The following is a 12,738-nucleotide window of genomic DNA, read 5'->3' on the forward strand; positions in this document are numbered from 1 at the left end:
AAACCCAAACAAAAACAAAGAACATGCGACCACTAAAAAGATAAAATCGAAAGAACATTGTTCATGGGATCAATATGGTTTCCTTTTATGTTTTTAGTCCTGGCACGTCCTATACAACTTCTTCTTACTTTTTTTTTTGTTATTGGCATTAAGGACAAGATTATCGGTGGTCTCTTATCACAGCCGTGCCAAGGTATTTTGATGCCGTAGGCAAAAACAAATAGTTTAATATATCAATAATATATATAACAAATATTACTATTATATATATATATATATTAGTGTTTAAATATTATAATAAATATATAAAATTTTAGGTAGAAGTTTACAGTTCCATAAACAAAAGCAATTATCAACGAATAAGAAAAAAGTATGAAAACAAATGAAATATAAATATTAGGTTGATATATCATTTAATATAGTTATAGTGATATACAAAATGTTTTATTTAATATATAAAAAAAATTAAGAAAGTTGGATGAAGATGAAGAAAAAAAGAGGGATTAGTATATAATGGTTTCAGATTTTCTTGTACATACTTAGAAATTTTCTATATTACACGTTATACTATTTATTTTGTATTAGTCTCTCTCTAATTTAACTAGCTAATTCAATATAATAATATAATACATATATGTGATAACCATTATCAACATATATAGCCTCCTAAAGTTTCCACAAAATATGATGCCGTAAGCGAGAGTTTCTTATCTCATAACGTATGCACGGCTCTGTCTCTTATAAATGGGTTGTTAAACACTGTTTGATTATTTTATAAATTAATTGTGTAATGTTTTGAATATAAGAACCCATGATCTCTTAGTTAATATGTTTTCCTCTAAAGGTAGGTTTTAATTTTGGGTCTCTTATTTTTGAAAATGTTGTTTTTTGAAATTTAAATTTTTTAAATAGAATAGAAATAGTATAAATGTGTAAACTGTAATTACAAAAAGCTTGCATCATGAAGAAAAAAAATACAAAAATCTGAGTAAATCTACAATTACAGAACTAAACTGGTAAGACAAGTGTTTGAAATTGTAACCTGAGCTATAATGTCAAACAAAGCAGCAGACACAATCTCCTTTTATGGTTCTAGCTTCATACGCAAACCATTCACTTTCACAATGTTTCTTTCTTCTCTTCCAACCCTCACACACATTAATCTCGATGGTCTGCATCAAAGAAACAAAGATATGTAATGTCACTTATACAGAAAGAAAAAAAACAAAATCAATTAAGAGGAAGAAGACTACCTGAAGATGTAGCATATCTGCCATTATATGCAAAATGTGTGAGCTCAACACAACCAATGCAAAACAATAATGAAAGAGACTAGACAGAGAATATACAAACCTTGTCATTACATCCGGAAGGGGTCGTATTCTCCAGTCTGCATTTTGGTATCTGCAACCAAGTAGCAAAATAGAAATTGAACAAAGAGTGAGAGGATGACAATGCAAGATTAAAAGTTAATNATATCAATAATATATATAACAAATATTACTATTATATATATATATATATTAGTGTTTAAATATTATAATAAATATATAAAATTTTAGGTAGAAGTTTACAGTTCCATAAACAAAAGCAATTATCAACGAATAAGAAAAAAGTATGAAAACAAATGAAATATAAATATTAGGTTGATATATCATTTAATATAGTTATAGTGATATACAAAATGTTTTATTTAATATATAAAAAAAATTAAGAAAGTTGGATGAAGATGAAGAAAAAAAGAGGGATTAGTATATAATGGTTTCAGATTTTCTTGTACATACTTAGAAATTTTCTATATTACACGTTATACTATTTATTTTGTATTAGTCTCTCTCTAATTTAACTAGCTAATTCAATATAATAATATAATACATATATGTGATAACCATTATCAACATATATAGCCTCCTAAAGTTTCCACAAAATATGATGCCGTAAGCGAGAGTTTCTTATCTCATAACGTATGCACGGCTCTGTCTCTTATAAATGGGTTGTTAAACACTGTTTGATTATTTTATAAATTAATTGTGTAATGTTTTGAATATAAGAACCCATGATCTCTTAGTTAATATGTTTTCCTCTAAAGGTAGGTTTTAATTTTGGGTCTCTTATTTTTGAAAATGTTGTTTTTTGAAATTTAAATTTTTTAAATAGAATAGAAATAGTATAAATGTGTAAACTGTAATTACAAAAAGCTTGCATCATGAAGAAAAAAAATACAAAAATCTGAGTAAATCTACAATTACAGAACTAAACTGGTAAGACAAGTGTTTGAAATTGTAACCTGAGCTATAATGTCAAACAAAGCAGCAGACACAATCTCCTTTTATGGTTCTAGCTTCATACGCAAACCATTCACTTTCACAATGTTTCTTTCTTCTCTTCCAACCCTCACACACATTAATCTCGATGGTCTGCATCAAAGAAACAAAGATATGTAATGTCACTTATACAGAAAGAAAAAAAACAAAATCAATTAAGAGGAAGAAGACTACCTGAAGATGTAGCATATCTGCCATTATATGCAAAATGTGTGAGCTCAACACAACCAATGCAAAACAATAATGAAAGAGACTAGACAGAGAATATACAAACCTTGTCATTACATCCGGAAGGGGTCGTATTCTCCAGTCTGCATTTTGGTATCTGCAGCCAAGTAGCAAAATAGAAATTGAACAAAGAGTGAGAGGATGACAATGCAAGATTAAAAGTTAATGAGATTGGATTGTTATGCACTCTTTGTTTGCAGCAACTCCACAATAATGCTTCAGAAGAAATTCGAGACTCTTTCTCTCCAGCTTTAGCACCCTTGAGGCCTGACATAAAACAAAAAGTACTTCTTACGATTTTACGGATACTTTAAACCATGAGAACCATCAAACTAAAACTATCGTTTCATAGCCACAAGAATGTCATGAACATCAGTAAAGAAATACATGGACAGAAAAGTTAACTTTTTCACCATTTCTACCATGTCTAGCATACACAAAAACAAAGAAAGAAATTAAGTTTCATTCTTCTTTACAAGACACACGGCTTTGCGAAAACAGAATAACCAGAAATCAAACCTGTCATGTGTCAAAAAGATTGCAGACNCTTCCAACCCTCACACACATTAATCTCGATGGTCTGCATCAAAGAAACAAAGATATGTAATGTCACTTATACAGAAAGAAAAAAAACAAAATCAATTAAGAGGAAGAAGACTACCTGAAGATGTAGCATATCTGCCATTATATGCAAAATGTGTGAGCTCAACACAACCAATGCAAAACAATAATGAAAGAGACTAGACAGAGAATATACAAACCTTGTCATTACATCCGGAAGGGGTCGTATTCTCCAGTCTGCATTTTGGTATCTGCAACCAAGTAGCAAAATAGAAATTGAACAAAGAGTGAGAGGATGACAATGCAAGATTAAAAGTTAATGAGATTGGATTGTTATGCACTCTTTGTTTGCAGCAACTCCACAATAATGCTTCAGAAGAAATTCGAGACTCTTTCTCTCCAGCTTTAGCACCCTTGAGGCCTGACATAAAACAAAAAGTACTTCTTACGATTTTACGGATACTTTAAACCATGAGAACCATCAAACTAAAACTATCGTTTCATAGCCACAAGAATGTCATGAACATCAGTAAAGAAATACATGGACAGAAAAGTTAACTTTTTCACCATTTCTACCATGTCTAGCATACACAAAAACAAAGAAAGAATTATTAAGTTTCATTCTTCTTTACAAGACATACGGCTTTGCGAAAATAGAATAACCAGAAATCAAACCTGTCCTGTGTCAAAAAGATTGCAGACATAAATGCCGAAGTCCCGTTGAAGCCAAATAATATCACGATCTGCTCCATGCATAACCTAGTTAAATTAAATGCTTTCATATTGCATTAATCATATTACAGGAATTCTGTAGAAAAGAATTATGCGAGGTTTTAGAGAAAACCTTTTTCTTTTTAGGGTCTTTGAAGAGTTCCCTTAGATAAGGACCAATGTGATCCCAAAGCTTGAATGTATCAACAATATAATCCTCGGTTCTGGTGGAGATTTGCATCAAACATGTTAATCCTTGAAAAGATCTATACTGATTATGCTCCAGATCAACCTACAAAAAAGGAATAAAAGACAATAAACTTAGTGAGAAAGATATACCAACTGATATGGAACCACCATCACTAACTCGTTCTATTTGTCTACTCAATATCTATGGGGCAGAGACATTAAGGAGAGCTTAGTATAATCAGAAAATTCTCATTCTCATTACTAGGCCTGGGCATTCGGGTACCCGTTCGGGTTCAGTTCGAGTATTTCGGGTTTTCGGGTTTTCGGATTTAGAGGTATAGGACCCGTTCGGATATTTCTAGACTTCGGGTTCAGATCGGATTCGGTTCGGGTATTTCGGGTTCGGATTTGGATTACCCAAAGTTCACAAAATTCTAAATTTTAGTATCTAATTTAGTCTAAATTATTCAATAATACGCAATATATCTAAAAATTTAGAGTATTTTTTACCCAAGTTTACTAATAAACAGTTTAAATTCTTCAAATTATCGAAAATATATAAAAATATGAATATTTTGGATACTTATATTATTAAAATTATAAATATTACTAATATATTACTATTGTATATTAATAATATGGGTATATTCGGATACCCGTTCGGATTTCAGTTCGGATCGGGTTCGGATTTTCGGATTTAGAGATTTAGAACCCGTTTGGGTATTTTACAATTTCGGATACGGTTCGGATTGGGTTTTTCGGATCGAGTTCGGATCGGATCTTCGGATCCGGGTATTTTGCCCAGGCCTACTCATTACAGCCTCCACCAAGCATATTGTCACATTCCAAAAACGCATTGCATATTAGACTAAAAAGGAAATCAAAGAAAGGAAAAATTACAGCAAACTCTTCAACACTTTGCAATGTGGCAGCTAATTCCTTGAGATCTTTGACTTTTTCAACAATCTTAAAAGAAGTCTCTTCCAATGGGAGAAGATTAACAGGTTTCTTCTCTATAAGATTTTTATCCACAAAGTCCATCACCGAAAGTTTCTCCTGCAAAGTATTACAAACATATATGAAACGACCAGGAAGACGCAAACACAAATCACATTCAGAAATCATGAAACAAAACGAAGTAATAGCAAAGTCATCGAATGATCATCTGAATATGAATACATCAAGAGAATCTAAAAGAAACACAATAAGACACAGGAGAAATTATACGCAAACCATTCACTTCAACAATGTTTTTTCTTCTCTTCAAACCCTCCAATAGATGAACATAATACTAATGACAAGTAAAAATACTGTTACTCTCTGTCAAACCAAATTCCCCGCATTCATAATCAAAGGATCAAACAACTAGCAATTTTGATACACTGGTTGAGATATTTTCCTAAATCGATACCAAAGCTTTAAACTTTGACAAGAATTGTGACACTACCAAGCGACATAACACACACACACCCAAATATTTTATGCTTCCTCCTAATTGAACATTAAAAAGACAACTTCTACCAAAAATATGAATAATAAAAACGGCCAACATAGAGACGAGTGTTTCCATAGCGGTCATCATAGCGAGGCATTGTCAAGCTGCAAAATTTTCCACCATAATTATATCAGACGCATATACATATTAACACAAATCATAAAAACAATGAATCCCGAAAGATTAACATATTCAGAAGCGATACAAGAAAAACAATTCCAGAGGAAATAATAGTAAATCCCTAATCAGATTACGCCGAAGAAACCTATTGAAGAAATCTAAAGAGGAAAGGAAGCACGAAACCAATTCAAATCCCAAAGTACAGATCAAATCAAAACACATCGGAACCCAGTTTTTTCATACCTGGAGACGGAGACGAAGAAGAAGAGTGCGAATCGAAGTAACCCTTATAATTTCGAAACAAAGGAAGTGAACCTTCTCTTTCGATTCCAAACACTTTCAAATTCCATCTTTTCTCGTTTCGGGACTGTGATCGCCAGAGAGACGAAAGTAAATAAAAATCGAGTTTCCCAAATTTTTTTTTCTCTTTTGTATTTGTTTTCTGGCCAACACAAAAACCACACGTAGCGCCTCTTAGAACAAAGATGAGTATACTATATAACAACCTCCCTTAGCTTTTTTCTTTTGTTCTGAATTATTTTTTCCTCCAAAATAATATCAACTCCTCTAACAGGCTACCGATGAAGAAGGTCTAAATACTGTAGGTTGATATAAAGATATAAATGCATACTATTCCCTTTTCTTTGCTTTGGGCTTAGATTCAGATTCCAGACACATATAATATACTCTCTAGTCTCTATAGTATTCTTTGGGTTGACTGATATATATAGAGTGACTTTGCAAATAATTTGAAATACTATAATATGATAATTTTGTATTGACATCTATTTGATCAGGAAATCATAGCCTCTATCATTAACTCGTTTAGGTGATAGGATGAAAATATTTTTATTATATCGTCGTCGGAGGTTCTTTTGTAACACGTTCCATTTACTTGACGACATATTCGATATGGCATCATGATGTTAATTTATTAATAAGACTTGACGACATATTCGCATCTACATTCAATAATCTTGCATGAATATACAAGTCAGGCCCGTTCTTTTTCTTATCGCTACTTTAGCGACGGGCGACTGAAATTCTAGTTTACTTGATATTCAAGTATGTGGAGACTAACACCATTTTTCTCGTGAAATTAAAGTAGTTGCGCGACTATTATAATCATCGTTGAATTTCCTGACGACACTAACTAACACCGGCAACAATAACTGTCGCAGCGACACCTGAATTAATTCTTCACTGCTTGTTGTGCTAGAGTTGACGTTTATTTTTTGGTCGGTGTGAACCTTTATATACTAGTGATAATTTTTTTTGAACTTTGTCAGATTGTATCCCAACAATCTCTCCTTCAAACCAAAAATCACATGTGGACTATTAACACGCCTTCTCGAGATGATAACTCCATATCGAACCGATCCCACTTAGACCGATAATAAACCACTTCTTGGTTAAGAATAGGCATGTCTGTATCCACTTTTCTAAGTCCACCAGAACTTAAAGTTTGGGCTCTGATATCATGTTAAATTTAGGTTTATCTTGGATTTCCAACTAAAAATCAATTGGCAATTAGTGGATTGACTCTAACCCTTTATATATTAGCGATAATCTTTTCAAACTTCAGATTTGGGAATTGAATTGTATCCCAACAAGGTGAGCTCTCTCGCGGATAAAGATTTTGATACAATAAAACCCATAATCGAATCCAACACAACCAAATCACCAAATAATCAACTTAGTATTCATAAAACACCAAATCGATCGATACACCAACTCTCAAAGTGAGAGAAACCCAACAAATTGTTTTTAGAGTTTTTACAGATTTTTTTGATAAAATGATTCAATGATGAAAAGCAAAATGATGAACATCACATGTTTATGAATTCTCCAACGGCTTTTTTAGCCGCTTAACTTCCGCCGTCCACGTGTAAGGCTGAGATTATTCGTAAATCAACTTGTTATTCTCACGTGTTAACTCACACATGTGGTTCTGCATCACAACTCCCTCCATTTGCAGAACCTTGACCTTAAGGTTTCAAACATCAAAACCAAGGAATTTCTTCTGAAGATCAAAGAGGAACTCCCAAGTCGCTTCCTCTAATGGCTCACCAACCCACTTGACCAAGACCTTTGTAGCTGCGCGGCCCTGGCGATTGACCATCTTCCGTTCCACCACTAACTCCGGTTCTTTAACAAAGACCTCTGGCATCACCGAAGGGAGTTGAGTAGTTGTAGTGACATTGCCAACCATGACCCTTAATTGTGAAACATGAAACACTGGATGAATTTGAGATGACTCCGGAAGCTTCAACTTATAAGCAACTTCTCCACACTTATCAATGATCTTATAAGAGCCAAAATACTTAGGAGACAACTTCTGATTCATCCTCGTGACCACTGATTTCTGGCGATAAGGTTGTAACTTCACAAAGACGTAATCACCAATCTCAAATTCACGTTCCGAGCGATGTTGATCCGCCAACTGCTTCATCATGTGCTGTGCACGAAGCAAATGAAATTTGAGAAACTGCAACATATTTTCCCGGTCTTGCAACGAGCGAGCCACCACTGCTACTTTAGACTCTCCAGGTAAATAGGGAAGATGGATCGGTGGTGACTGTCCATACATCGCTTCAAATGGAGTCATATTGGTAGATGTATGAAAGTTGGTGTTGTACCAATACTCAGCCATTGCCAACCACTTACACCACATGTGAGGATGATTGTACCAATACTCAGCCTGGCGATGCTGCATTATCACTTTTACACTGTTGGCAAACACTACATCCTCTGATATAAGTCTGTATATCCTTCACCATACCCTTCCAATAAAACAACCCTTTGACTCGTTGGTACGTCACTTCACGACCCGAATGACCCCCCACACCCGAGCAATGTAACCACTCCAGTATGGTATCACGCAAAGGAACCACAGCCGACACAACAATCTTATTCTTGCGCCGAAGAATGTTTTGGCTCAAGTGTAGTGTTTTTTTGCTTTAGGGTCCTGCTTCAATAAAGAGATTATGTCCTGTACGCCTCCATCCGTAGCGTAACCATCCTGAATATCCTTCAATAAATCACACTCAACCATAGACAACGCCATATGCAACACTTCCGAACCGTCTACCCTCGATAAAGCGTCTGCCACCACATTCTCTTTACCTTGCTTATATTGGATTTCATAATCAAATTCCAGCAATTTTGGAAGCCTTTGTTGTTGTATAGGAGTATTAAGTCGCTGCTCCAACAAGTACTTGAGACTCCTTTGATCTGTCTTAATAATGAAATGTTTAGACAACAAATAATGCCTCCACTTTCGAACTGCAAAGATAACAGCAAGTAGTTCCTTCTCATAGATTGACAAATGAAGCTGCTTCCCCTTCAACTGCCTGCTAATAAAAGCGAGAGGGTGGCCATCCTGCATGAGCACTGCTCCTATACTTTGGCCACAAACATCAGTCTCCACTATAAAGGGTCTATCGAACAGTGGCAGAGCCAGCACTGGAGCTTCGCACATAGCATCTTTCAAGTCTTGAAAAGCCTGTTGAGCCCTATCCGACCATTTAAAAGCTTCAGTCTTAGTCATCGTGTGTAATGGAGCCGCAATCATACCAAAACCCTTAATGAACCTCCGATAATAACCCGCTAAGCCCAAAAAACCACGCAACTTCTTAAGAGTGTCAGGCTTAGGCCATTCCTGCACTGCTTGTATCTTTGCTGGATCCGTGGCTATGCCTTCCTGAGTGATAAAGTGACCCAAATACTCTACTCGTGATACTGCAAATGCACACTTACTCATCTTTGCAAATAACTTGTTAGCCCTCATAACTTAAAAAACTCTCTGCAAATGTTGCTTATGCTCTTCCAAAGACGAACTGTAAATCAGAATATCATCAAAGAATACAAGAACAAACTTCCTCAGGAATTCCTTGAAGACCGCATTCATCAAGCTTTGGAAAGTAGCAGGGGCATTTGTGAGGCCAAAGGGCATTACCAAATACTCATAATGTCCACTGTGAGTTTTAAAAGCAGTTTTATGTATATCAGAAGGTGTCATCCTGACTTGATGATAACCAGCCCTTAGATCAATCTTAGAGTACACCTTAGAACCACCCAACTCATCCATAAGATCTTCAATGAGAGGAATTGGGAATCTATCCTTCACAATCATACCATTCAACTCTCGATAATCCACACACAAACGCCAAGTCCCATCCTTTTTCTTGACTAACACAACAAGTGATGCGTATGGGCTAGAGCTGATTTGTATAGTTCCACCAGTCAACATCTCTTCAACGATCTTGTCAATTTCATTCTTTTGATGAAGTGCATAACGATATGGCCTTTGATTTACCGGATTAGAGCCTTCCAACAGTTTAATGCAATGATCATGGTTCTCTCTGAACGGGGGCAGTTCAGACGCTTCTGCAAATACATCAGGAAATCTCTCGACAATGTCCCCCATAATTGCCTCTTCCTTACTATCACATACCATCGTGTTAAATGTACCAGAATTAAACTCCTCTCCTTCTTTTGTCTCTTGCACGCACAACATAGCAAATTGAGCTTGCTCTCCTTGCAACTTCTGTAACTTCTGTGCTTTTATGTCTCGAACCGATCCTTGTTTAATACCATTAAGCATCACTCGATGTTTGTTATACTTGAACCTCATCTCCAAATTCAAGAAATCCCAGCTGATGACTCCTAAGGTTGACAACCACTGAAATCCCAACACCATATCTACTCCTTGTAGAGGTATGAGCAGGACGTCTGAATGAAATTGAGTAGTGTGTAATTTCCATTTAAAGTCCTTCACCCTTCCCTCTATCCTTAACTTCCTTCCATCTGCTACAGCAACACGAGAAAGACCTGCAGACTCAATCTTACAACCTAACTTAGCTGCCATTTTTGAATCCACAAAATTATGAGTGGAGCCTGAATCTACCAACATAAAAAGGATTTTCTTGTCATAAGTACCCCGAACTCTCATAGTTTCATAGTCCGAAATACCTGATATAGCATTGACTGAAATCCTTGGCATATTGGCCTCATCCTCCTCTACTAACTCTTCCACTGCATCTTCGAACTCTTCTTCCACATCCATCCGAAACAATTGAGTCTTCTTATGAACCAAATAATGTTCCGGGGTATACTTCTCATCACAGAAGTAGCAAAGACCTTTAGCTCTTCTCTCACTCATTTCTTGTTGAGATAACTTTTTAGTTAGATTACTTGGTGCCTTAAAAGCAGTCTTCACTACATGCTGATCAGTTCGAGCTTCTACTTCACTTCCACCTTTCGCTGCACCACCTTGCTTAGAAGACCAAGTTGTATTGGAGGTTTTCCTGGGGTGTGCCTTCTCATACAATCTTCCCAACAAGAAACAATGCCTCACCGTCACCGGCTGGAACATTCGCACGTGCATTTGTGTATCCAACCTCAACCCTGCCAAATAAATACTCACCAGATACTCCTCCGAAAGATTCAATCTGATTTTGATCAGAGTAAATTTCTGATGATAATCTACGATTCCCTCAGTTTCTTGCAACTGCTTAAGTTCCGCCATAGGATCATCTCCTACTTCCTCAAACCTTTCCTTCAGCAATCGCACATAACCATTCCAGTCATATAAGACTTCCAAACCAACCCCTGACTGAACGAAATCATGATGCCAAGACACAGCATGGCCATCAAAATGAATCGATGCAGTCCTCACCTTCATGTTATTAGGAGTGAAATCCACACTAAAAAATTTCTCAGCCTTAAACAACCACTCCTTGAGTCTAGTACCATCGAAGCGAGGAAAATCTATTTTTCCCAATCTAGTAATACCTCCATAATAGTACTGAGATTCAGGTCTTACCACATCAGGTCGATCATCCCTCCTTGCTTCTCGTAGTCCAGATCCTTCCCTGCGGTTGGAGAAAACGCCAATCCCTCCGGTTTCGTTTTTGGTGAAACATCCGGCGAGATCTGCACCAATTTCCCCTTAGCAGAAGCATCCAACGCCGGTTGAGTAGTCATCCGCCTCAATAGCTCATACAGATCTGAAAAGCGTTGCAGAGTCTCTTGATGTTGCTCATCGACCCGAGCTTCCAGACGTGACATCCTCTCTTCCACGGTTTCCTCTGAGTCAACCTTCCGATCTGGAACCAACAACCTCCTCCTTCGTTGCCTTACTGACTTGCGATCTCGTTCCCATCATCTTAACTCCAAGGATCGACTTCGCTCTGATACCTTTGATACAATAAAACACACAATCGAATCCAACACAACCAAATCACCAAATAATCAACTTAGTATTCATAAAACACCAAATCGATCGATACGCCAGCTCTCAAAGTGAGAGAAACCCAACAAATTGTTTTTAGAGTTTTTACAGTTTTTTTTGATAAAATGATTCAATGATGAAAAGCAAAATGACGAACATCACATGTTTATGCCTTCTCCAACTGCCTTCTTAGCCGCTTAACTTCCGCTGTCCACGTGTAAGGCTGAGATTATTCGTAAATCAACTTGTTATTCTCACGTGTTAACTCACACGTGCGGCTCTGCATCACATTTTGGCCTTTTGGGGATGATCGTCAAAACCGTAATCTTCTTTATGGACCTAAATGATTTTTTTAAAGAATAACGGGGTAAGAATGCGAAATAGATTCATTCCAGGGGCGATAAGATAAACAATTAATCAGGAGCTTAATTAATGTTGCGTTTAAAGTAAATAATCTATATTAAGAGGATATTAATAAATAAAGAAAAATAGCGTGAGTGAGGGAGAGAAAGTGAGATGGTGACTTGAGACTTTCGTTTGAAGCCGAGAAACAAGGCGCGGAGAAACGACGAACGATCAACGATGATGACCACATCACAAAACGTAGATATTCATATTTTATTTTTCTTAAATCGACCTTTCAATTGATTTTTTTTTGTTTTTGTTTTCTCCGTTAATCTCGAATCGTCGCGTTCTCTGTATCAGAATCTGTTTCCTCAGAGGATGAAGCCAAATTTGAAAAGTGTTGTTGTTGTGGGGGTGTTGAATCGCTAATCGCATATTTGGATCTCTGACTTTGTTCTTACTACCAAACAAACCCTAATCCTCCTTGCACATTGCACCAGCTAACATAGTTTTTTTTTTTTTTTTTTTTT

General features: G+C 36.1%; 2 protein-coding genes across 2 annotated transcripts; both read right to left on the bottom strand.

The window, feature by feature from the left end:
* Positions 3,119-5,054, bottom strand: LOC104709794 (protein RRP6-like 1). The gene is made up of 7 exons (XM_019228816.1): positions 4,914-5,054; positions 3,958-4,116; positions 3,789-3,872; positions 3,455-3,534; positions 3,314-3,364; positions 3,214-3,230; positions 3,119-3,132 (listed from the first exon to the last, which is right to left on the bottom strand). The coding sequence occupies exons 1-7, from the start codon at positions 5,052-5,054 to the stop codon at positions 3,119-3,121; spliced, it is 546 nt and encodes a 181-aa protein (XP_019084361.1).
* LOC109125977 lies at positions 9,422-11,794 on the bottom strand. The gene is made up of 2 exons (XM_019228817.1): positions 11,731-11,794; positions 9,422-11,565 (listed from the first exon to the last, which is right to left on the bottom strand). Exons 1-2 carry the CDS (start codon positions 11,792-11,794, stop codon positions 9,422-9,424), a joined length of 2,208 nt encoding a protein of 735 aa, XP_019084362.1.

The sequence above is a fragment of the Camelina sativa genome, chromosome 8, assembly GCF_000633955.1.
Source record: "Camelina sativa cultivar DH55 chromosome 8, Cs, whole genome shotgun sequence".
Classification (NCBI taxonomy): Eukaryota; Viridiplantae; Streptophyta; class Magnoliopsida; order Brassicales; family Brassicaceae; genus Camelina; species Camelina sativa.